Consider the following 27529-nt stretch of genomic DNA (forward strand, 5'->3'; position numbering starts at 1 on the left):
TACTAATACTCTTTTCTCTGGATATCATATTTTATGATTGACAGGGTTTGCCAAAAAACAGGTGCAATACAAGACTTTTAGCATGAGTATAGTTTAGCTATTCAGAGGTGGTTTTCAGAAATGTTGTTTCTTGGTCCCAGTCTAGTGTTTTTCGTTTTCTAAAAATGTGGTATGATGACAGTACTGCAAGGTTTGATAGATTTTCGCACATTGCTTTGAAACTAACACTGGGTTTGCAGAACTTATGCAGTTTCTTTATATTTGCTTTATTTGATGGTGAGATATATCCTCTTGCGCCGATTTCATTAGGGTGAACAGACACATCCCTAGTTGTTATATCTGTGATAAAATGTTCATACTTGTTCATCTTTTGAGCGTTGGCATTTTTGATATTTGTTTCCAATGGGACAGTAAGCTCAAAAATATCCATCTTTTCCTCCATTCTTTCGAAAATTACTAGATCTGGGTTTTCTGCTATAAAGAAAAGACTAAAGAGCTTCTCCAGAAAAAAGTATCATAAAAGCAAAACAAATGTGGACCCTTTTTCTTGCAATTTATATAATTCAAAAGTGATTTGAAAACAAGCAAATTTTTCTTTACCTTGAATGGGGCCAGAAATGTGCACCAGCACTGGAAGCTTTTGTATTATGGATATCGAGATCAACATGCTTGATATCTTCCCTTTTACACTAATCTATTATTTTTAACAAGCTAACTATCAATAAACACTAAACAGTGAAAATTATCTTGAAAAAAATGTTGGAATAAAAGGTTTCGAAAAGAACTAATGCGAACAAGTGTTCCAACTCTTTCAAATATATTTCTTTCATGATAGATATGAAGTAAACAAGAATTCTTTGAACCGAAAATTCAAAAAAAAATAAAAATGTATCTCCTTGATACAATATTGTTTTAAAAGAATATAGTTTATTCATTCATAGTTTAAAAAGATAATTTGTACAGAAAATACAAGATATAGAATTAACTCACAAAACGGTTTGATTGTTTAAATTATATAACACAAATTTCTTGCCAGATCATAGCATTTTAATATTGAAAGAATACTAATCATAAAAAAAATCAATAATACTTTATTTGCATTAATACATTATGTTTGTTATTTATCTATTCTTGAAATATCAATGATTGTTACATCGTTAGTATCGTCTGTAATAAATCCAGCCTGTTCGTTCTCTCTCAACTAAAACAGAAATTCGTTAGAAATTAGATTTTTTTCCCAGACAAAATTTCATCGAAGTGACCATATTATTTTAGTATTTAGGCATTAATTGAATAAAGTCATGTTTTTTCTTTAAAAAAAAAAGAATGTCATGTAACTATGTAGAAACGTGGTCATTTACAACCGGTGCCGTTGAAAGCGTTATTTTATCAATAATGTATAAGATGATGTCGTTTTCTAAAAAAAATCACTGGAAAAAAACGTCTTTTTGTGGAAAAGCTTTAAATGAAAACAATGGATTTTAAAGAGAAAAATTTGGATAAAGTGTTTTCTAGTTCACATATGTTTCTGCATGTTCTATGAAAGATACCTAGTTAGTCCAATCAGACGGATTTCAAAAATTGTTCGTCCTAATTGTTATGTGAATTTTTATAGTTTGTAAAAGTATTAAAGTTTAACATCCGTCATCTTCTCATTTTTACCTTTTGCATTTTTACGATATCATGAAAATCCATCCTTCTCTTCAGAAAAACAAGAACTAAAACAAATTTTAGAATTAATGGCGTTTGACAAATAAAGCATTTGTCAATTATTCAATGCTAAGTATACGACAACGTGCTGGCCCGTCATTTTAAAGTATGTCTGAAAGGCACCCAGACAGCTATGATAATCTATATAATAAAACAAGACATTCGTATATATATATTGCCTATAGCCGGCCAAACGGCTGGACCGATTGGGCTAAATTTTTTTTTGTGGAAACTTAAAGGTAGCCGGGGGGTGTTATAGGCGGAAAAAATTCTAAATTTTTTGTTTTAAATTTTTATTTTTATTTTTTTTTCCACGGGCAATCTCCTTCAGCTAGATATGTATAAATCTTGGATATCGTGTTTGCAATTGCATCAATAACTCACAAATACTTTTTGTAGCACTAAGCATTTATATGTTGGAACGACTGAAGCGCGATTTTTGTAGTTTAGTAATTGACATTTGCTGTGTTTTTCTTCTATGAGAGCGTTAATGAATAGTTTTCAAATTTTCAAATTTTCAAAAAAAAAATTCTTTGTCTGAAATGTACAGATAGTGACACCATAAAAGGTGTATTTCAATTTTCAAAATTAAATATTTTTCAGTTTATTAAAGTGGTAGCAAACAGATACTAGACTTAAAGATGAGTTGAGTTAAACACTGACTTAACACCACCCTTTAAATTCACTTACCAACTGGGCGAAATCTGGAGGTGTACCTGTTATAACCCCGGCTGTAACTAAGGCAAGAGCAGCACAGGTTCCTAGGATGAGACCAACTTCTCCTTCCTCTTCTTCACCAGTTACTTCCTCACCACTTAAACGACTGAACAAGAAACATAATTAAATATAAATAAAGCTCTCCGCCAATATATAAATAATTTTTGCTATAGCTGGCAAAATGGCTGGACTGGAATTGTTGTATTGTTTAGGGAACCAATATGGGTTGCTCGGGTGTGCCTTGAGCTAACATCACGATTTGATACTGAGCACGGGTAAATGGAGGGAGTAACTATCGGTGCAGGTTTCTGTTTCTGTTTCTGATTAAAGTCTGGGTTAAAACTATCAATCTAAACAAATGGTTTGAGCAGAGGAGGTGGCAAATTTTTCACAAAAAAAACTAAATACTAAAATATCCAATTTAAAACATTACCAAATTGACTCCAGAGTGCAGAGTTTTACAAAAGAAATGCTTTCAGCTAAAATAATTCACGTTAATATTGCAAGGTTCAAAAATATCAGATGACTTGAGAGTCCAGATATTGTACAATATGACGTAATAATGCAAAAAATATATCGACTCTTGCTCAATTTGTAAAAAAAATCTTTAAGTAATTCTATTTTCCTACCTTGAATTACCATGATGTTTTGTTGTATTCAAATCATCATAATCATTAGGTTCATAAATAGGAGCATCAGAATCATTTTCAGAATCTGCTGTGTATTCAAGATCGCTTTCATCCACAATCTTGTTCTCAAAATCTTCATGACGGAGATGTTCTTCAACGGATAGATCAGGTTCATCATAATTATACTCAATTGATGAACCGTCGACAGCTGTTGTAACCGAGTCAGCTGTTGTCACAAACTCAGCTGTTGTGGTGGAGTCAGCTGATGCACTGGTTGAGGATTGCACAACTGAAAAAAATCATAGAAAACGCTTTTTAAAAACATCGAAAATCATTGCTTCTCAGTAGTCTAAAATTGATTTAATCATAAATGAGACAAATGAAGTATTGATCTCCTTTTAGTGAAATTTAAGTGAATACAGTGGTGCCAAAAAACTGTGGAATAGGAAGGCAGCATTTGAGCAATCTTTTGTGCATTTGATGGTATTGCTTGTTCTTGCTAAAAATCAAGTACAGTTTTACGAAGTGCTTGAAAATCAGCTTATTAAGTGAAATGGCGTATGTACACTGCATAGTGCACAATTACTGTTAATAATATTTAATGGTCTATTAATAATCTAACAGTCGTCTTCACATTCCTTAGTTTTATTGATCTCACTCTGCATGAAGATTAGAGAAGATATACTTCTAGTCTAAAACATGATTGATTGGCTCACCCAGGAATCAACTATATGCGTTTGTTTATTAAATTTAAATTCAACTGCGTTATGGTCTTGAAGTTTTGGTCTGTACGTTTTGGTCAATACGTTTTGGTCTGTACGTTTTGGTCCGTACGTTTTGGTCTATACGTTTTGGTCTATAGGTTTTGGTCTTTACGTTTTGGTCTATACATTTTGGTCTATACGTTTTGCTCTATAAGTTTTGATCTATAAGTTTTGGTCTGTACGTTTTGGTCTTTACGTTTTGGTCTATACGTTTTGGACTATACGTTTTGGTCTATATTTTTTGGTCTATACATTTTGGTCTACACGTTTTGGTCTATAAGTTTTGGTCTATGCATTTTGGTCTATACGGTTGGTCTATAAGTTTTCGTCTATAAGTTTTCGTCTGTACGTTTTGTTCTGTACGTTTTGCTATATACGTTTTGCTCTATAATTAAACATCTTTAAACTCCATTGTCCGTTTTTTACTTTTTCTTTTAAACTTTTCAATCAACCAAAACGTAGACAAATGAGAAAGAGAAAAATTAATGTTTAACATCAAGTTGAATTGTGATCAAAAGTCACTGCTTGTATGCACATGGGCCAAACTGTTACATAAGTGTGGGATGAAGGGGGGGGGAGATAATTGTTACCTGGTTCTGTAGTTTTTTGATGAACCTCGATATTAAAAATATGTTCATCCTTAGCTCCTGATCCTTTTCCCCCTAGCAGTATATACTCCTCCATCTTGCAGGCATTATTAATATTATTATTATTATTATTATTATTATTATTATTATTATTATTATTATTATTATTATTATTATTTTTTTTATTTTTAGTATTATTATTATTGTTATTATTACTATTAATATCATAATTTTTTCATTTTTTTATCTTACCTCGCATTCCCATGTTCCTGAAAGTAAAAAATTTAAACTTTTTTATAATCCTTAGATATATAAAAAAAAATTCATAGACACAGTGTTTTGTAACCGTGAATGCTTGAACTACGAATTAAACACGCAAACGACTGCTTCATTAAACCCTGATGATTATGTAATGAAATAGGGAGCAGAGAGCTCAACCAAATCATTATAAATTGAGTTTTATAAGATATATATATATATATATATATATATATATATATTTATTTGCTAAAACTTGCCGAACGGCTGGACAAAATTGGCTGACATTTTTCTTAAGGAAAACCCATGGGTACCCTGGGGGTCACAATAGGCTAAACAAATTTTGAAATTTTTTAAAGCTCAAAGGCGTCAGATAAAATTACGATTTAGTACTAAGCGCGGTTAAATGCCAGGACTAACTTTGACTTTGAATAATACTATAAACCTGGGCAACGCTGGGCACTCCAAGTAGTATGTAATAATATAATTCTAAGTTAAAATAGCAATCATTCTGAGAGACGCGGCTCAATTGGTTGGTTCCACTTAAAATTGTATTCAGTATTTCAAGATTTAAGCCGGCGCTCAATTGAAACCGGTTTTGACGGATTTGAGATGCGGATCAAATTCCTTAAATTCTGATTTGTTTAATACTACCATACAAATTTATTGTTAACAGTCTTTTTATTTAATAATTTTTGTTAACCTTTCTCTGTTTGTACAGTGAGAAACAGACAACGATGGAATATGAAGTCGACATTAGCGCAGTATTTAAGGGTATTTGATATTGCATGTTACAAAGGAAATAGTTTGGCTAATAACTTACAAAATCGTTTATTAGGTCAAATTGATCTGTGTACACTGCACAATTATTGCGCCAACTGTACTCATTATACTATTTAAAGCTATAACCTAAGTCTATAAGCCGTCATCTTATTCCAGTGTTTTCTGGTTCTCCCTGGTTTCTTATTCTATACCTGAATCTTCCATTGTAATGTTTTCTATCTTAAGTCCGCATTCATGTTTCTCATAATCTCCCGATACAGATACTCTAGGGTTCAAATTCTAGTTGATATTTTTACATAAAAAACTTGAACTAACAACCCCCAAAAATATAGATATGAGTGATGGGCGTCGTTTTTTGGTTTGCTTTTATTGAGAGGCTTAACAAGATATTTTTGATCCCTTTTTTACATTGTACAACGTTTTTACTTTGATAACGATTTCAGCTTAATTCATGCGATTTAAAAAAAAAAATTTACCGACTTTTAAAATTTTTTATTTTGGCATAAAATTTTGCGCAATGTACTACAAATGTCAAAATTTTGTTACAACATTAAATATTAATTATGATCTCTCAAAAATAAAATAGTTGAAATATAAACAATGGAAACTGATAAAAAAGTTCATTTAACATTATTTGGGTAATTTAGGGTGAACTGAATAGTTTATTGAATAAATAAAAAGATTAATCATCGTTCCACTGAAATCATTGGTATTACTTAATTTCAAAGATAACTTTGGCCGAAGAAATCACCAAAAAAGTGATCGGTCCTTTTAACCCTATTGGTCGGGGNACGATAACTCATAAAGCATCAAAAAGCTATGAAGCTCAAATTTTGTGGCTTTTCTAACTAACGCATGCTTCTAAATTCAGGCTAAAAGCTGGGCTTTTATACCTACTGCTCGAGTCCTCAAGCACACTGCCTAAATGCCTTATTTTACCTACACCAGACTAAATGTATATTTAGACCTATTTCCAATTATTGGATTTCAACATTTTATAGGTCTTTAGAAAGCCTATGACAAAAGCAAGCAAATTGAACAACTTTTGCAAAGATGTTTTGCTCAGATTTTTGCACAGACTTCTTTAAAGGGAATTTTCACATTTTCAGTTTTTCTTAAATACAAATTTAGGTTAAACAAATTTTGCAAATTTTTTTGCACATTTGAATTTGCTGGGCCAAGGGCATTTCCAAAAATGTATAATTTGTTGAAATTTGAGATATTGTTTTTGCACATTTTTTACCTAATATCGCGATTTCGCAATAAATATTTGGATTTTTGCAAATTTGCCATGTTTTGCAGATTATTGAGGTAGGGCTTTCCAAAAACGTATCAAATGTTATAGATTTGTATCACAATAAGAAAAAAGGGGGAGGTCAATTGGACCCCCCCCCCCCCAAGAAACCAGCCAGTAAATCTGACGTCAGACTAAATAGGGTTAGCAATAATAAAAATCAGATAAAATTTAGATTTCTTTCATAGATATACTTGAATGTAGGGATGTTAACGTTTTCATTTTTCAGAAAAACGATCGTTTCGTTATGAAAACGACGATGAAAAATCGAAAACGAAACGATCGTTTTTGAAAACGATCGTTTTTTTAAAAAGTTCGTTTTTTAAAATGATCGTTTTTAAAACGATCATTTTTCAAAACGCTCGTTTTTCAAAACGCTCGTTTTTCGAAACGATCGTTTTTATAAAATTCGTCGTTTCGTTAACGATCTTTAACGACGACCCTTCGTTAACGATCGTTAATGACGAACCTTCGTTAACGATCATTAACGACGACCCTTCGTTAACGATCGTTAACGACGACCCCTTCGTTAACGATTGTTAACTAAGAGAGGAAACCGACCTGAAGGGCATCTGTACTTATCATTGAGTAGTTTTAAAGAAAATATCAAGGAGTTTTAACTCCCCCCACAACTGTGAAACTTCATGTAAGACGACATTCAATAAAGTTGCATGTAATTTTTTTTTCAAAAACGACCGTTTTGATAAAGTTCGTCGTTTCGTTAACGATCTTTAACGACAATCCTTCGTTAACGATTGTTAACATAATTGTCAATAAATTTTTTTTAAAACGATAGTTTTTCAAAAACGAACGTTTTTTTAAAAAACAATCGTATAAAAAACGGTCGCAAATCGTTTTAATACAAACGATCGATTTCTAAAACGATCGCTATTCGTTTTCTAAAAGTTCAAAACGAGTGGGTCGTTTTTAAAAACGATAGTTTTTTTTCCGAAAACGAAACGATCGTTTTGAAAACGAAACAAAAAACGATCGTTTAACGATCGTTTAACGATCGTTTACAAAAACGATTAACAACCCTACTTGAATGGTATATAAAAATTAAACAAAAGAAGACACGTTTACATCTGCAGGAATCCACTAAAAGACAAGTTTACAACCACTAAGAGACAAGTTTACATCTGCAGGAAACCACTAAGAGTCAAGTCTACATCTGCAGGAATCCACTTAGTGACAAGTTTACAACCACTAAGAGACAAGTTTACATTTGCAGGAAACCACTAAGAGACAATTTTACATCTGCAGGAATCCACTAAAAGACAAGTTTACAACCACTAAGAGACAAGTTTACATCTGCAGGAAACCACTAAGAGACAAGTTTACATCTGCAGGAAACCACTAAGAGACAAGTTTACATCTACAGGAAACCACTAAGGTAAGGAAAAAGGTTGAATAAATTCTGTACAATCGTCTCAGAAGCCTCATTTTTTTTGGGTAACCCTTTTTATTTACATGTTGAAAGAAGAACCCAAAAATACAGTTATAACCAGAAAAAAAGGAATGTAAAGACGACATTTTAGCAATACTTACGTGCATTTGATGTTGTTACAAAGCAACATTTTTACTAAACATTAGAAATAAGCCTGCCTTCACTGCACTGATATCTATCATGCACATTGGAATTTTTAAAGTTATAACTTAATTTTAAAATTCGTCTTCCTATTTCAACGTTTTCTGGTTCTAACTGTAAAAATATGTGTCAATGAGAATTCAAATTCCTGTGAGAGACCTCAGAGTGGCAATCCATCACTTGAACCTTTCCCTGAATTAATCTTGTTATTGTTTACTTTTTTGTTATTGTTTACCTGAAAACCGGTTTTCAACTTGTACCTGATCGGCAAGATATAAGCCGATGTTAAACCCTCCCGTTCTTCCAACTATATGCTTCATCTTTAAGAGTTTCAATCACAAACCGATAATTTTATTTTATTTTGGAAATTATTCATTTCTAAATCGAAAAAATCTTTAATCTGATTTTAGAAAAATTGGCAAACTGAGTTTTTTACATTCTCTAAAAATTTTGATATGATGTTGAGCCATTTTATGAAAATATTCTTTTTTAAATGATATTATACATAGATTAATAACGATACAGATAGAACAATAGATGTTGTTTTTTCAAGATTTAGTGGGGTTTCGTTCACAATAACCAGCTGAAGCAGAAGCACAAAGGAGTTTTGAAAAGACAACTTCCAGTGTTCTATCAGTATTGTTGTATCTATGATATTATAAATTAAAAGAATTAAAAAAAATTGTACTTAAGTCTTAAATTAGGAAAAAAAAGAAGGTTATAGAATTTAGGTTACAACATTGACAGCAGAAAGATGCAATAACCTCTATTAACCCTTTTTTTATAAATACTTTTCAATGAAGGCCTCGCAATCAAAATTGGAAAATTCTACCAAACCAAATTAAAGCTAGGGGGTGTGTATTGAATTAAATAATTAAATTGAAATAGGAGAAAAACATTACCGTCATACGTTTCCATTCAAAATCGCATTGTTTGACCCCTCCAGAACCAGTTATATGTCTAAACAATACTTTTTCTTACCATATCAGCAAGAGAACATGTTGTGAACATCGGGATATGCAGATTTTCGAATTAAGGAATTGAGTGTTAGTAACATTTTGACCTGTAACTTAATTCACACAATATTTAATCATGACAATTGACTCAATTCCTGTAATATTTCTTTAGTTAATTTAATCAATTCCTTTAACTAATTAATAAATAATTAATTAATTAATTAATTTGGTGCTCATAGTAATTCCTTACAGGGAAAACTTTGATTAAGTTATTATTATTATTTATTTTTTGTTACAAACAAAAATATACGAATAGACATACTTTCTATAACATATATGACATACAACATATATAACATTTGGAGAAGACGAGTCAAGTCATGATTGTCTTTAAAAATTATCCCGGGAGGGGGGCATCAAAAGACAATAATCCAGGACGTTTGGAGTTGGAAGAGGNGGGGGGGAATAACTGTTTATCCTTAAATATCAAAGTACCCATATTTGATATCACTCCAGTGCAAACAAAATTTCAGAACACAAGATGTAACGTCATATTCGTTTTCATTTTTGACACATAATTGAGAGTGTATTTTATTTAATTCTATTATGAATAATTAATGAAAATATTCGTTTTTCTTAAACTAAAATTTTTAAAATCTCAATACCCAGTTTATAAAAATACAAATGGACAAAAATCCCCCTTAAAAAAGTCTTGTATGACCTATCTTTTATCTCATTTTCATTGGAAAGCACCCCCAGATCGGCACAATTAAATTATAATGTTTTGGGAAAAACCATTTCTCATAACAACTAAATTGATCCAACTAGAACTTCTTTCACCTATAGTTATACGTTAGGTGGCGGTTTTTTCTAATAAAATGAAAACGATTTGTCCATTCAAGTTTTAATTTCTAATAAACTTTTTCAAGTTACAAGTTTGCACGTAAACAATGAGAAGCTGACAGCTTCTCCATGTTTTTATGTTTACGTGTGTCCAAGCTGTGTATTCCTGCTTGTTAGAAATCAAAATTGAAATAAAATGTTGTCTTCATTGTATTGATATATACGACAACGACTGTGGTAAAACTAACCTTTCCCTATAAAATACTTTGATTTGACCCATAGTGTGGTTTACTATACAGTACACACACTGCAGGATTTATTTTCAATTACTAAATACTAAATGATATGAGAGATAGCTAATTATTTCCCCCCCTAAAATGTTAACAAAAAATAAAAAAAACAAAGGAGGCCCTTAAAAATTAACTTGTTTGTACAGTACGTACACAAACAACCCCAATTTTTTTAAAATTGAGTTTTGCCCAGTTTGTCTGTTGTAATCAGTACACTAAACCTTTGTCAACATCTACTGTGTGTGATTCATGGGTACTGGAATACGGTATCCCAACGAGGCTCGCGCAGGAATGAAAGGCCCATACGGTACGGGGGTAAGATCCGTATCCTCTGACGTCACTGATTAAAACTATTGGTGGAGAATTCTCAGACCGTCAAAGAAATGCCAATCACAATCATGCGTATACTCGCCAGTGTCCACTTTGTGCCCTGTACCGGGTTATGACGTAGGTAAGATACAGAAGCTAGAATTGTATGACTACCTTACCCTATTCAAGTACCCATGGTGTGATTTGACCTAAAGCTTGTACAACTGCATATTACCTCCAAGTGCAGTACTCCCAATGATTATTCGATCTACATCTCATCTCGAGTGTTTCTCCTTCTATTCTAACCTAAATATAAACAAAATATAATTTTCTGTTTTCATCGAATAATAAATTGATAATTAAAAAAATATATTGAGATTATTTTGAAATATCTTTAAGAATTATATAAGGTTCACAACGGTACCCTTACAGCTTTGAGTAAAGAGGTATGGATTAGATATCCCCTTTTTTTTTAAACTGACTATTTTCTTTCGTGGCTTTTTGACTTTTGTGACATTTCTTTCTACAAAATAATGAAGAAAACAACAGACTTTAGCAGTTTTCAAGTTTTCTTACATATTACTCATCAGATTACGGTTTTAAAGGTACCGTTGTGAATTTGACAAACCTTGAAGTGGAAGTTCACTCAAAATTACAATGATAGTCCCTTTTGTGACAGACCCTTTTGTGACAGTCCCTTTTGTGACAGTCCCTTTTGTGACAGACCCTTTTGTGACAGTCCCCTTTGTGACAGTCACTTTTGTGACAGTCACTTTTGTGACAGTCACTTTTGTGACAGACCCTTTTGTTACAAACCCTTTTGTGACAGACCCTTTTGTGACAGTCCCTTTTGTGACAGTTCCTTTAACCCTTTTGTGACAGTCCCTTTTGTGACAGTCCCTTTTGTGACAGACCCTTTTGTGACAGCCCCTTTTTTGACAGTCCCTTTTGTGACAGACCCTTTTGTTACAGTCCCTTTTGTGACAGTCCCTTTTGTGACAGTCCCTTTTGTGACAGTCACTTTTGTGACAGTCCCTTTTGTAACAGACACTTTTGTGACAGACCCTTTTGTAACAGACTCTTTTGTGACAGTCCCTTTTGTGACAGTCACTTTTGTGACAGTCCCTTTTGTGACATTCACTTTTGTGACAGACCCTTTTGTGACAGACTCTTTTGTGACAGTTCCTTTTGTGACAGTGTAGCGACGAAAGGAATAAGACCAAATGAATAAGACCAAATGAATAGGATCAAATAAACTGACTGAATATATATTTATCAAAAACAGTATTTATACTAGATGCAGTATATCATAATCTAAACAATAACATGTGAAGTATGGAATATGCTGTGTACTGCATTCCGGGAATCCAGGGGCGCCACAACAGTCCCTTTTGTGACAGACCCTTTTGTGACAGACCCTTTTGTGACAGTCCCTTTTGTGACAGTCCCTTTTGTGACAGACCCTTTTGTGACAGTCCCTTTTGTTACAGTCCCTTTTGTGACAGTCACTTTTGTGACAGTCCCTATCATGGCAGTCCCTTATGTAAAATGGTGTAATAAAGACGACGTTCATTCCACACTTAGTTTTTGTTCTAACTGTATATTTCCCCTCGGTTGCATATTGTTTTTACAAAATAATATCTTAAAAAAGACTGTAAGCGTAATTTCAAGTAAGCAGCTTCTCGCAAAGATGGCAATGGTTGATTTACTAAGGAACCCTGAAAAGCTCTGTCTAATCAAGGATAAATTAGATTTCTATGTTTTTGTTTCTTTAAATTTTCTATTTGCGGTTTCTATGCTAAAGGAATTTATGCATTTCATGCAATTATAAGAAATAAGAAGCAATGGAGAAATTATCAGAGAGAACACTTTTCGAATGAGAAAAACGAAGGCATCTTCCACAATTTTGATCAGATTAAGGTTTCAATGATGCCGCTGAAAATCAGGTATTGCCATCTTTGCATTAAAGGTTACTTAAAATTAGTTAAAAAAAGATTGTGAAGACTACTTACCCCGGAATTGTATTTATGATCAACTATCTGGAACTTGGCATCACTAAAGCCTATAGAAATTCCAATCAAAATTATCAAAAATACCATTTTTCTGAAATAAATTAATTATGTTAAAAAAGATGTTGAGATATTGATAAAAATGTTGAAAATAACAATATTATAAAAATAGTTTGTATTTTAATAACATGCATATTGGATTACGAAAATCTTAAAAATCTTAATTAACATTTTCAAAACAAAATATAATTTAACTTGGAAGGAATGCAAGATGAACTTTGATATGAAGAGCCACGTGAAACTAAAGTAAATTTTCACGTAAGAATGAGATCTTTTCAGTTATAACTTCTTTTATGTGAAAGAGAAGTTACGAGGGTACAACGTCGTACCAGTTCTGTGGCATGAATTTGACCATCTAAACTTGTCTTATTGTAGAAGTAAAACAAAATGTAAGATGTTTTTGAAACAACCAGGTCCGTAGCTAGGAATTTTATATTTGTATCTGTATCACGTGACCAGTACACTGCACTCTCATTGGTGGGAGTTCTTGTGACGTAATACGTACTTAAAAATAATATTATCAATTATATTTGGTATAGTTTACCAATTGAAGTCAAGGAGTCCAGGAATGTCACCATTTTTAAGACTAAATTGGAGAAATTAGTCATTTAAACTATCTTTCTGTGCTATTAGGAACTGTGTTACGAAGCAACTAGATGAATAACTTATCGAAAAGTCATGCAGTTTCCAGAGGACACCAAAGACGTTTGCACCATGGACCAAGAGGTCTCCTGCAAACCACCACACAAGTAAACAAGTATATCTATTAAAAATAAAAATAAAAATTATGAAATAATAATCGGAGAGAACCTAAGTTACAATTTGGTTTCTCTGGGATATCTTCGTTTTCAGATTGGTTGTGTATTTGCTGAATATGATCTATTTAAACCTACGACTTTTGCTATACAAAATTGTATGTATATGAATTTCCGTATAATTTTGACACAGTTTTATATCAATTTCTCGAGACAGGAACATCAGATATAACTTTCATGGGTTGCGATCAAGAGCTAAAGTGATTAGCTTTCAGCCTATTTTCCCTTTACAGTCCCATTAAAGCAAGAAGTGAGTCAAGCCAATTTCTGGAAAAAACTACATTTGCCAATTGTTCATTACTTGAAATCCCAGGTTAAAATCTTTTTATTTTGATATCGACTAAATTTTAAATCGACAGTGTAAAGGATTTTTGTCTCTGTTTGTTAGAAGATAAGCATGCAATTGTTCTGTATATAACGGATATTAGAAGGCATCTGGAAAGTGTTTTATTGAATTATTAAATTAAATTGTCTTTAAAAGAACAATTTGAACAGATTGCACTATAGTTTCAGTAGAAGTAAATATTTCCATTTACGGACAGCGCCGATATAAGGATATTGAGATAGATAGAAAGATAGATGTTACCGCCATACTATTTCTATTGGTTCAGATTAAACACCAAACAATGACTGAACCATGATTGGATCAGGCGCTAATGGAATCGCATACAAGTCTAAGCGCAAGTTGACTTCACTCATTTTCTGCTTTCAGTTCTCTTCGCAATCACTCCTGTATGCGATTCCATTAGCGCCTGATCCAATAAAGGTTCAGCCATGTGTTTGTTGTCTATTCTGAACCAATAGAAATTGCATGGCAGTATCGTTTATCTTTCTATCTATCTCACCATCCAATTAGAGATGAATCCTTATATCGGTAACAGTGAATGGAAATATTTACTTCTACTGAGCTGAAAACTTTAGAATTGTGGATTTCGAGATAATGCTTGATCCTCTCTTTTTCTTAATATCGAGACTAACTTAATCTTGTACTTGTATCCTGAAAACTGGTATAAAATTCAACCAATCAGAGTCGCGTATTTGAAAGCGATAATTTGAAATTTGGCGCGCCATTAAAGATTATATACAGGACCGGGAGGGACTCTCTAATTTAGAAAAACCGGTTTTTTTATTTTTCTCTACTATATCCAAGAAAGAACGGTTTAAGAAGAAAATCAAAAATGTGTTCATTGGATACTCAGATTAACTAATCGGGATTAAGGATATCTCATTCTAAAGTTTTCAGCTCTGAAACTACAGTGTGAGCGGGTACTAATCAAATTAAGAGTTATAAAGTGTTGAACTCTGAAACTAAAGGTCTCTTAAAAATGAATTCTCCTACTTTCCTCAATTGTCTAAAAAAAACTGTGTAACATATTGCAAAACATGAGCAAGTTCACTTAACTGCAGATATCAATGAGATCAACTCTGGGTTGGGTATACTTATAACTCCGATAAATAAGATCAACTCTTGGTTGGGTATACGTATAACTCCGATAAATAAGATCAACTCTTGGTTGGGTATACGTATAACTCCGATAAATGAGATCAATTCTGGGTTGGGTATACTTATAACTCCGATAAATAAGATTAACTCTGGGTTGGGTATACGTATAACTCCGATAAATGAGATCAACTCTGGGTTGGGTATAACTCCGATAAATTCAGTTTAAACTGAGTAAGGATGAGTAAATAAGGATTGAAGCAGGGGAGATGTATCTATCTATCTATCCAATGTATAATAATATAACTAAACCCCAACATGTGTTGTTATCTGATAAATTTACAAAACAAGGGAAACCCCACATTATTTTGTCAAATTTATATTTTTATATTTTTATATATTTATATCTAGCCCTGATGTTTTTTGTTGATGAACTATTTGGTAAAGCTTGACATATGTAGTTGGAGGGGTAGAAATCATGGAGTTAGGAATACAAGGATATACAGTGGAGAGGTAGAAGGGTTTATCATGGAGCTAGGCATACAGGGATATACAGTGTAGGGGTAGAAGGGTTTATCATGGAGCTAGGAATACAGGGATATACAGTGTAGGGGTAGAAGGGTGTATCATGGAGCTAGGAATACAGGTATATACAGTGTAGGGGTAGAAGGGTTTATCATGGAGCTAAGAATACAGGGATATACAGTGTAGTGGTAGAAGGGTGTATCATGGAGCTAGGAATACAGGTATATACAGTGTAGGGGTAGAAGGGTTTATCATGGAGCTAAGAATACAGGGATATACAGTGTAGGGGTAGAAGGGTTTATCATGGAGCTAGGAATACAGGGACATAAATGTAGGGGTAAAAGGGTTTTCAATGGAGCTAGGAATACAGGGATATACAGTGTAGGGATAGAAGGGTTTATCATGAAGCTAGGAATGATCTATATTGCGTATAAGAGCTCGCATAAATGCCCAATCCTTATTGCGAAGTCCGAGGACGATATGAACTAAACATTAAACAAATTTAGCAGTTACAATTATGGACAAAGAAGGAGAAAAAGCGAGTGTTTTGAAATCGGAGGGGGGGAGGGGAATTTTAGGGATTTATATTTAAATTAACTCAAGTTCAAGGAAAAACGTTTCAAAAAATTTAGTTTTATTCTCCGTAAACTTTTTCTCTAAAAGTTTAAACCCTGATCCTCTTTCATCCCCTAGATTTAATCCAGTACATATGTATTTAAGATCCTCTATTACAAATAGAAGAAATAGTACAGTATAGACATGACATTTCGAGTCAAGCAAAGATTAACAATTTAACACAGAACAATTTAAATAAAAGGAAAACGTTAAATGAGGATAAAAACTACCCCCTGTCCCCTCCCCTTAAATCTGTGATACAGGGTTTCCCACAAAGGATGAAACTTTAATGACGACCTAAAACTCCTTAGTTTTGACGATTTTAAGGTTGTCTAAGATATTTTGTGCAATGTATGTACAATGTACATAGAAGGTAAGATGAGGGCATTTAAAGTTTCTCTCTTGTCCTTTTTTTCATTTTTATGTTTTTTTTAATACCCACATAGGTTGCCAAGGATCAAATCTGATAAATGTCTTTTTATACTTTTAAACTAAAACTGCAGACCACAATTCAGAAAAATACATAATCTTTCAAATTTGTTCCCATACAAACTATAATTTATTATCTACTAGCTGAAGGACCCGGCGTTTCCCGTGGAATAAAAAAAAAAGAATTTTGAAGAAAAAAAATTTATTTTTGATAGATAGAAATTATAGAATTTTTTAGCCTATGCTACCCCCAGAGTACTCATGGGTTCCCTAAAAAAAATCAGCCCATTCGGTCCACCCGTTTTGCCGGCTATAGGGAACATATATACGAATGTCTTGTTTTATTATATAGATTAAAAATGAAAAAATGATAATTTTTAAATTTTGTCGTCTCCCCTCTTTATCAGGACACCCTGCAACCGATTACATACAAACATATATTCATTGATAAAGCTAATATTTCAAGCATATTGTATTGACTGACAATACTGCATATCCCAGATATATATACTGCAACTTGGAAAATGTTTTATAAAATTAATTTTTTTATATTTCAACACTCGAGTAATAAGTTTTATGTATATTAGATCTTGAACTTTTAAGAACATTAAAAAAATTAAATGTTTAAAACATTTTCCATACTTTCCACGGAGATTCATTTGCACTACATTTTAGAAACGCATAGTAAACGTTAATTTTATTCCCACTCTCAAGCTTAAATTAAACTTGTAACATACAGGGTTAGAGACGACTATTCGGATTCTTTTCTTACTTACTTACTTACTTACTCAAGGTTCTATAAAGCTGCAATATTGTTCATTTCTTTCTGAGTTATACTTATCATTTAGGCAACCTTCGTCATTAAAGAAAGCGTCTCATCCAATGTGGATAACCCATGTACTTTATGTAATTTCAACCTTTTGGTTTGAGAACTGTACACTTCAAATAATAATGTTAATTAACCCCATGGGCACCCGTAGTACATTTGAATTTCCGAGCCGGGTCAATCTTTCCGGTCCCAGTTTGTACTGTACCTGTCTCTATGGACAGGACTAGCCTGAACAACAAGCTTGACGCGGTAAGACTTTATGCTTCAAATAGGTTGAATTTACTTTTATCAAAGGGGCAGAGGTGTATGACCCCCGCTTCTAACCTAAATCTCTGAAAAATCCTTGTCTTGCTAAATCATGTCAAGGTTATATTCAATGTGTTCAGGGGTAAATAAGGCAAAAAGTGAACTTTTCAATGCTTTTTATCAAACAATCATATGTCAGTTAAATGACAAAATAAAATTTCAGTTTTTAATTATTATCCATTATACATTATATTAAAGAGAGTTTATTGAGAAAAATGAAAGGGAGCTCTTCATCAATCATCTCTACTTTTTATTTAAATTATCAGTTTTTTTTAACACCCCGAAAAGGCAAGAACAACCTTGATTTTTCTGCTGATTAAATTTTCATATTTTTTTGGAGTGGTGGTTATTAATCTGATTCATGAGCCGATTATTTTTAGCTTCCTTAATTCTAAAAAATGCAATTAAACTGAAATTTTGTTTTTGGATTTCTTTTTTCTGTGTGTCACAAATTAAAAAGTGATGATGTATAAAAAATGACAACCTCCTACCAAATTTTAAGGAAAAATCGTGTTCGACCTTAATACTAAAACTTTTGATGAATCTATGGTAATTTTCATTTTATAAATCAAACTGCTATCCTATCATATCCTATCCTATCCTATCCTATCCTATCCTATCCTATCCTATCCTATCCTATCCTATTCTATCCTATCCTATCCTATCCTATCCTATTCTATCCTATCCTATCCTATCCTATCCTATCCTATCCTATCGATCCTTTTTTCCCTGTTATCTATTTATCTATCTGACTATCCATCTATCTATCTATCTATCTATCTATCTATCTATCTATCTATCTATCTATCTATCTATCTATCTATCTATCTATCTATCTATCTATCTATCTATCTATCTATCTATCTATCTATCTATCTATCTATCTATCTATCTATCTATCTATCTATCTATCTATCTATCTATCTATCTATCTATCTATCTATCTATCTATCTATCTATCTATCTATCTATCTATCTATCTATCTATCTATCTATCTATCTATCTATCTATCTATCTATCTATCTATCTATCTATCTATCTATCTATCTATCNCCCTAAAGCAGCTAAACCATTCTCTTTTTCACTCCTTCCTATAAACTCTCAACTATATTATTTTATTGAACAATTTATCACAATCTCACATGATTTTACAAATAGATTATTAATTATTACACTTTTTAACAATTATAAAGAGGCGGAATTGTAAAAGCATGACAATCTTTAAAAAATCTTGTGTTTTTTCTTGTAAATGCAGGGTGTCCCACGAAACATGACAGTTGGTAAATAATTTAAAATTTCTTCTTCCATAATTACCAAAGAGAAATAAAAATGTAAAATATGTTTTAGTAAAAGATTTTATTAAACAAATAAAATGCAAAAGTCTTTAATATCTATTACAGTATAGGGAAGAAGACATTCCAAATTATTTACCAACTGTCATGTTTTGTGGGACCCCCTGTATCTGGATGATTTAAAGAGAGTGTAGACGGAGTTTACAGTAACCCCCCATTTGCAGAGTGGCATGTCAGATTCACCTTTTAAGCCTTTAACTGATCAAGGATATCGCACTTATATTTGTTTTATAGAAATAAATATTTAAATTTACTTTCCAGAATTCACGGAAAGTATTTTTTATTTAATTTTTATTTAAAACGGTGTTTGACAAGGTTATAATACAAGGAAAGTTAATTGCAGATGTGTATTCTCTGCGTACATATCAAAACCAGTTATCTGGGTGGAATTTGTAAACAAGATGCATCAGTGTTTGTTTAGTATCCGAGGAGGATAAAAGCATTTCATTTTGATAATTTTGATAATTCACATAATAGTTTCATATGACCAGAATATCTCATTGGTTTTTTGTGAAAGATAGATCCCATGTCAGGCTGTGAATGTAATAAATCTAGGTCCCGATAAATCTCCCGATACTTGACTCTTAGTCTAATGTCAATCTCCCTGACTCAATCTCTAGCCAAAACTCTGGCTCTGTATACTTCTGTATAAATCGACTATTGCTACTATACTACTTTATTAATACAGGTAAATTTAAGCTGACCGGAATGGCCGATCAGGGTCAACATGAACATAGATAAAATAGAAAACGGAACATAGATAATAAAGATTGTACTAACATGATATCATAATTTATTACATGACATCCGTCTTGTGTTTACATTACCGCCCAGAGACAGTAAACTGCAGTACAAAAGATGCGTACTGCTCTGAAATCACTTTCCTTGTATTATAACCTTGATTAGGAGTAAACACACAGAGTGCTTTGCCATCAATTATGAGTCGAAATGTTAAAAAATGTAAATCTGACATTCCCTCTCTTTAAGGGTCACTTGAAATTACGCTGACATTCCCATAGAGAATAGAATATATATATATATATTATTCTATTCTCTATGGACATTCCTAAGAAACACAAATGAATAATTTCTCAACGTGGATTAATGATAATTCTGGTAAAAACTGTTGCAAACAATGTAAGTAATAAAACTGCTAATCTTGGTAGATAAAGAGCTCCAATTGCAGATACAAAGTTTACATTGCAGTAATCCCTAGTACAGAAACAAAACTGCGGATTCTAAACAAAAATTAAACATTATTAATATTAACTAGATAGATAAAGAGCCCAGTGAAGTGTTGCCCTTGCGATATAAACAAAAAACTTTTGATTTTTTAGCCTACGTCACCCACCCATGGGCTCCCTAAAAAATTCCGCCAATTTTGTACAGCTGTAGTTATATATAAGCGAAGAATATTATAATATTATAAAGATTACAAACAAAAAAATAGTATAATTATTGCGTCATGAAGTCTGGAAAATAACTACTTAAAGTTTTTTTTCAGAGGACTAAAATTAAAATTTACAATAATAAAGTCATAATAATTTCAAAGCAAATAATATGCGACAACTGCAAATTTAGGTTTACCCTCAAAGGATGAGATTTTAATAAGGTTCATTTTGGCCTTCTGTATTTATTAAAATCCTTAGTCAAAATAAAAAAAATGTTGATAATATTAAACAAACGAATTTTTAGAAATCGAAAATTAAATGAAAGACCCCATTTCAAGTCGACGACAACAAATCCAAGGAAAAAGTAAGATAGTGAGTTTTTTTCTCATAAAACAGACAATTAATTGTAAGAAAATTAAAGAAAAGTGACAATTTAAATCTAAAAAATTAAGACGATAATGAATTTTAAAGAAGCTTAAGGTACCAATGATTCAAAGAAAACAACAATAAATTATGAAGAAAGGCCAAGAATTGAATCAAGGGAAAAGGAGACGGATAATGATTGAAAGGATGAATGAAAAGATGCATGTTCAAAGATTTAAAGAAATGAAGACGACGTTGAATGAATTATAAAGAAAATTAAAGTTCAGATCATTCAAAGAAAGAAAAAGGACATTTAATTATGTTTAAGTTATAGTTGAACTCTCACCAAACATTTTTACGAAATGAAGACGACAACAAATTATAAAGACCAGTATTGGTACAAATTATTCAAAGAAATGAAGACGACAACAAATTATAAAGACCAGTATTGGTACAAACTATTCAAAGAAATGAAGACGACAACAAATTATAAAGAAAAGTATTGGTACAAATTATTCAACGAAATTAAAACTACAACAAATTATAAAGAAAAGTATTGGTACAAATTATTCAACGAAATTAAGACGACAACAAATTATAAAGACAAGTATTGGTACAAATTATTCAACAAAATTAAAACGACACCAGATTATAAAGACAAGTATTGGTACACATTATTCAACGAAATTAAGACTACAAAAAATTATAAAGAAAAGTATTGGTACAAATTATTCAACGAAATTAAAACGACAACAAATTATAAAGAAAAGTATTGGTACAAATTATTCAACGAAATTAAAATGACAACAAATTATAAAGAAAAGAATTGGTACAAATTATTCAACGAAATTAAAACTACAACAAATTATAAAGAAAAGTATTGGTACAAAATATTCAATGAAATTAAAACGACAACAAATTATAAAGACAAGTATTGGTACACATTATTCAACGAAATTAAGACGACAACAAATTATAAAGACCAGTATTGGTACAAATTATTTAACGAAATTAAAACGACAACAAATTATAAAGACAAGTATTGGTACAAATTATTCAAAGAAATGAAGACGGAAACAAATTTTAAAGAAAAGTATTGGTACAAATTATTCAACGAAATTAAGACGACAACAAATCATAAAGACAAGTATTGGTACAAATTATTCAACGAAATCAAGACGACAACAAATTATAAAGAAAAGTATTGGTACAAATTATTCAACGAAATTAAGACGACAACAAATTATAAAGAAAAGTATTGGTGCAAATTATTCAAATAATGAAGACGATAACAAATTATAAAGACCATTATTGGTAAAAATTTTTTCAAAGACATAAAGACGACAATAAATTATAAAGACAAGTATTGGTACAAAATTATTCAAAGAAATGAAGACGACAACAAATTATAAAGACAAGTATTGGTACAAATTATTCAAAGAAATGAAGACGACAACAAATTATAAAGACAAGTGTTGGTACAAATTATTCAAAGAAATAAAGACGACAATAAATTATAAAGAAAACTAGAGGTGCCAATAATGAATGTTGAAGAAAAATATATTTGCCAATAATTGAATTAAATGAAGACAATAATGAAGCATGAATGATGCAAAGACGAATCAAAAGTAATGAAGGAATTGAGGACAATTTATATCACAAAGAAAATAATTGTGGTTTCTTGACAACTTGGGTTTTGCAATTCTGTTTCGGAAAAAAAATTAAAAAAAAAACTTGTTAAGGTAGAAAAACGATGATATCTCCCCCTATTGTTGATCAGATAAAGATTCAGAGGGTACCATTGAGAATCTGGTGAGAAACATTACCTGGTCACCACACATATAGTATTCAGGAAGAGTCGCAGAACATCCCTTCACAATCAGTCCAGTTACTAAATTAAGATTAATACATTGGATCAAACAGAATTTTTTAAAATCTTTTAATCTTTAGAGGAGTCTTATTAAGAACAAAAATTATGTTCGAATATTGTACAAAAGAGAGAGCGTTAGAGATTCAGTTTTATTTCTAGAAATTTCTAAATTTCTTGAAATTTCTTTGAAAAGCAACTTTCAAGAGGCTAGGTTAGGTTCAGACACTTTCTGGGCCCAGCGCTGCGGCTAGGACAGGCTAGGGGGCCGAGCGCTGCGGCCATGGGTTAGGTTAAGTTATGGGGAGTGCATGCTTGAAATTGAAAGCAGGTTAGTTATCAGGAAAAGGTAATTTTGAGAACCTTTTATGAACTTTTGATGTCTCAAATTTATTTCGGTGAATTATGATAGCGCCTATGACATTTTTGTTAGACACTTCTTTGTGAGGTGCAAAAATGTCGATTTTGCAAGTTATATGATTTTTGCAAATTCAGTGAGATAAAACTTAGGAATATTAGAAAACCAACTGAATTGACTAAAATTATGATTTTAAATAGTGTAATAAACATAAAACACAGCAAAGGTGCAGTGTTTACAAAATTATTTATTCATAGCATAACATCAAATTAAAATAGATTCCTTAATTGACATATTCCTATTCAACAGTTTTATGGGTTTTACTGTATTTTAAACTAAAGACGCAGGATGTTATTTAACATAGTTATCCCAAGGTAAAATTTAGAAACAGAATATTATTCAAAGTACATAGTACTACGTACAGTGGTCAGCGTGTATATAATGATACAATGAAAACGGCTTTTCTTTTTAACCCTATCCCTGCTGGGGTACTTGAAAACCAATTCTATCAGGCTTTTTTTCTAAATTACAAGTTTACAAGTAAACAAAGGGAAGCTTCTCTTTGTTTCCATGTTTATGTTTATTACTACTGTTTGAAAGGTTTGTAGAAATAAAATATCGAAATCGAAAGTCGTCTTCAATGTATTGATATATACGACGACAGCTGTAGTTATTGTAATGATTTGTTGTAATTTAAAGAATCTTAGTATTCAGTGTTCACCTGATACTATTGAGCAAGCAATTTCTCCAGATTTACATGTCGTTGGGATTCCTGAACATACATTTAATAATATGAAAAACTTGATTATAGGCTTTTTTAAGCTAACAGTATTATGAAAATATCAAAAGGCTTCATGTTACCTAAGATTTTTTTTGTTTTTCATTTTTTTAGTTACTAACGCTTGTACACTCAGAGATTGTAGATGAGAAGTTGATATGGAAAAACATTTTTCGCATATGATGTTTGAGATAATAATGTGACTCCAGAAACGGTAAAATTCATATCTTAATAAATTGTCATCCTGAAACACCTCACTGTATCTAATAACCCCGAAATTCTTCTGAAGAAGTTTGATTTTAATCTTCTTAAAAAAGAATAGTTTAAAATGTTTTAGCTTATTCTTTATTTTACCGGTCCTTTGTACTTAGATAATGAAAAAAATGTCATAAAGAAACAAAGATTTACCTAAATTGTCGTTTAAATCACATGCCCCAAAAACGCTAGAGCAAACATAACACTAGAAAAAAGACATGCTTTTTAGAATTCATTAAGTAGATTTAAATCTTATTAATATTTAATCATTGTTGAACTTTTTGCGGTGGAGCGTGTTTCAGCTTCAAAATGAAACCTTCCTGAAAAGTTTCGGGGTAAAATTTTCTTTAAATTTTCATTTCATATTATAAACCGGATAATTTTATTGAGAGGATAATCATGTTCATCATTTTTTGTTGTAAAAGATATTGCTTTTACAATTGATTACAAGTGTTCATAGCATGGTGTGTCTCAATAAACATGGGAATTAAATGACAACTTCTATATCGTCTTTGTTTCAAGCGTGAATATTTTGTAAATATCATTTCGTATCATCACAGTTAAAATATTTAACACCAAAAATTACTGGTCTCGGGGTTTCCAAAATGTGGTCTAAAATTTTTTTTTTCAGAATGGGATCTACCAATTTTTCAAGACTGACGGAGATGTTATGAAAATTGTCCAGGATTCCAGTTGTTTTAAAAATCAACAAAACTATTCAAATGTATAAAATATTGGCCACATTCAAAGATACACTATATGTCATTTATCAAGTATCGTTAATCAAAGACGATAATCCAACCAAGTCATCTTTCAATTACCATGTTTATTGGGGGCAAACGCTGAATTCCAACCTTCGAGTGTGCGAGGTGGGGAAGACTTCACTGCAGATTTTACTTTTGTATATGACCACTTTTTCAACAATTTTCAATAAAATTAGTATTTACTTAGGGCTAGGTTAGGTTCAGACACTTTCTGGGCCCAGCGCTGCGGCTAGGACAGGCTAGGGGGCCGAGCGCTGCGGCCATGGGTTAGGTTAAGTTATGACACTTTCTGGGCCACCTGCACATTCGAAGATTCGAGTTCAGCGTCTGTCTGTATTGGGTCACCCTGTGCAAAGTATATAGTGAACACTCTTCCATGTAGCAGAGGAAAATATATCCTATTAAAAAAAACCTTAACACTATGTAATTTACAACCAAAACTCAGTTTTGAAAAGTTGTAAAAAATATAAAATGCCCTCTGGAATTTTCATTACAGGGTTTCGTGTTAAGGTTAAAATAAGCTTCATGGACAAGGCATATCTCAAGCTTCTTCATTTTTTATTACAGATAAACCCTAACTAAGCCATGCGTCAAAAAAATTCATCAAATGTCGTATTCTTCACTTTCTGATAATGGAATTTTGCAGATGTTTAGTTTTTTTAATCAAATGATTATATGGAGCTTTTTAAAACTGTTCTCCGCATATTCATGGCTATTTATGTATTTTCGCAAATACTGAGATTACCGTAAAATAGTACAAAACCCATTAAAAAATTGACAAGACGACATTTGATAAATATTTACGAAATATGGCTCATTTAGTGTTTCTGTTTTTTTTTATGTATTTTGGTTATATTTCTGTAAGAAACTGTAATAAACTTTATCATACAGTATCATTGAGAAAAAATACACATTCATTAAAAACCTGCAAACCGGGAAGTAGGAAGACGACATTAAACAATACTTAAACCGGGGAGTATAAAAACGACATTAAAACAATACTTAAACCGGGGAGTATAAAAACGACATTAAAACAATACTTAAACCGGGAAGTAGGAAGACGACATTAAAACAATACTTAAACCGGGGAGTATAAAACGACATTAAAACAATACTTAAACCGGGGAGTAGGAAGACGACATTAAAACAATACTTAAACCGGGGAGTATAAAAACGACATTAAAACAATACTTAAACCGGAGAGTAGGAAGACGACATTAAACAATACTTAAACCGGGGAGTATAAAAACGACATTAGAACAATACTTAAACCGGGAGTAAAAAGACGACATTAAAACAATACTTAAGCCGTGGAGTAGGAAGACGACATTAAAACAATACAATCAAGTTAAATGGGTCTGTTCACATTGTACAATTGCTGTGTTTAACTTTAATGTTTCTTGAACGATTAAAATTCTAAAAGTTGTCCTCATCTTCCAAACTGTACAGTACAGTACATAACATTACAGTAGAGTACAGTACAGTGCAGTACAGTACAGTACAGTACAGTACAGTACAGTACAGTACAGTACAGTACAGTACAGTACAGTACAGTATAGTACAGTAAAGTACAGTACAGTACAGTACAGTACAGTACAGTATAGTACAGTACAGTACAGTACAGTACCGTAAGGTACAGTACAGTACAGTACAGTACAGTACAGTATAGCACAGTACAGTATAGTACAGTACAGTACAGTACAGTACAGTACAGTATAGTACAGTACAGTGCAGTTTAGTACATTACAGCATAGTACAGTACAGTATAGTGCAGTACAGTACAGTATAGCACAGTACAGTACATTACAGTACAGTACAGTACAGTACAGTAAAGTACAGTACAGTACAGTATAGCACAGTACAGTACAGTACAGTACAGTACAGTACAGTACAGTACAGTACAGTACAGTACAGTACAGTACAGTACAGTACAGTACAGTACAGTACAGTACAGTACAGTATAGTACAGTATAGTACAGTATAGTACAGTACAGCATAGTACAGTACAGTACAGTACAGTACAGTACAGTATAGTACAGTACAGAAAAATATACCCGAAGTGCATCTGCTTGTTGTACAACGAGTAGAAGGAATCCAGTGATCAAAAGAAAACATGAAAAAAACATTTTTACTTTTCTGAAAAATTAAATTTCTAAATATATATGTAGACATAAAAAGAGAAGGCTTATAATTAGTTTTTTTAACATTACAGCAAGGAAATGTGACATATTCATGAAAGATAATTTTCGAGAGAAAATGTTTGGAAATAATCCAAATAATCCATTTTAGCTTGTCCTTCCTAGCTTTATATAGTGCTTTCTCCCCTGGCAGCAGCCATTTTATGTTTAAGTTGTGTGTTTAAAAATATGTCTTTGTTTTTAAAACTTAATATGACAGCATTTTCTTTTTATCGAATGAAAAGATTCTGAGTAAATTATATATCCACAGTTGGAGATAAAAACTCAAGAGAAATCAATTGTAATATATCTAATATGTTAAGAACAAAAATTATGTTCGAATATTGTACAAAAGAGAGAGCGTTAGAGATTCAGTTTTATTTCTAGAAATTTCTAAATTTCTTGAAATTTCTAAATTTCTTGAAATTTCTAAATTTCTTGAAATTTCTAAATTTCTTGAAATTTC

General features: G+C 31.8%; 2 protein-coding genes across 2 annotated transcripts; both read right to left on the reverse strand.

Moving 5' to 3' along the window:
• Window positions 1-1073: 1073 nt before the first annotated feature.
• LOC111698541 (uncharacterized) lies at window positions 1074-12827 on the reverse strand. Its single transcript, XM_023468895.1, has 11 exons — window positions 12741-12827; window positions 10964-11034; window positions 9233-9290; window positions 8479-8522; window positions 5640-5713; window positions 4660-4676; window positions 4411-4504; window positions 3057-3345; window positions 2427-2533; window positions 1663-1718; window positions 1074-1201 (listed from the first exon to the last, which is right to left on the reverse strand). The coding sequence occupies exons 1-11, from the start codon at window positions 12825-12827 to the stop codon at window positions 1118-1120; spliced, it is 981 nt and encodes a 326-aa protein (XP_023324663.1). The 3' UTR covers window positions 1074-1117.
• A 7137-nt stretch (window positions 12828-19964) lies between these two features.
• On the reverse strand, window positions 19965-27018 carry LOC111698533 (uncharacterized). The gene is made up of 5 exons (XM_023468886.1): window positions 26941-27018; window positions 24276-24327; window positions 23811-23861; window positions 22691-22755; window positions 19965-20348 (listed from the first exon to the last, which is right to left on the reverse strand). Exons 1-5 carry the CDS (start codon window positions 27010-27012, stop codon window positions 20202-20204), a joined length of 387 nt encoding a protein of 128 aa, XP_023324654.1. The 5' UTR covers window positions 27013-27018; the 3' UTR covers window positions 19965-20201.
• Window positions 27019-27529: the final 511 nt, after the last annotated feature.

This window comes from Eurytemora carolleeae, unplaced genomic scaffold, assembly GCF_000591075.1.
Source record: "Eurytemora carolleeae unplaced genomic scaffold, Eaff_2.0 scaffold33, whole genome shotgun sequence".
Taxonomy (NCBI): Eukaryota; Metazoa; Arthropoda; class Copepoda; order Calanoida; family Temoridae; genus Eurytemora; species Eurytemora carolleeae.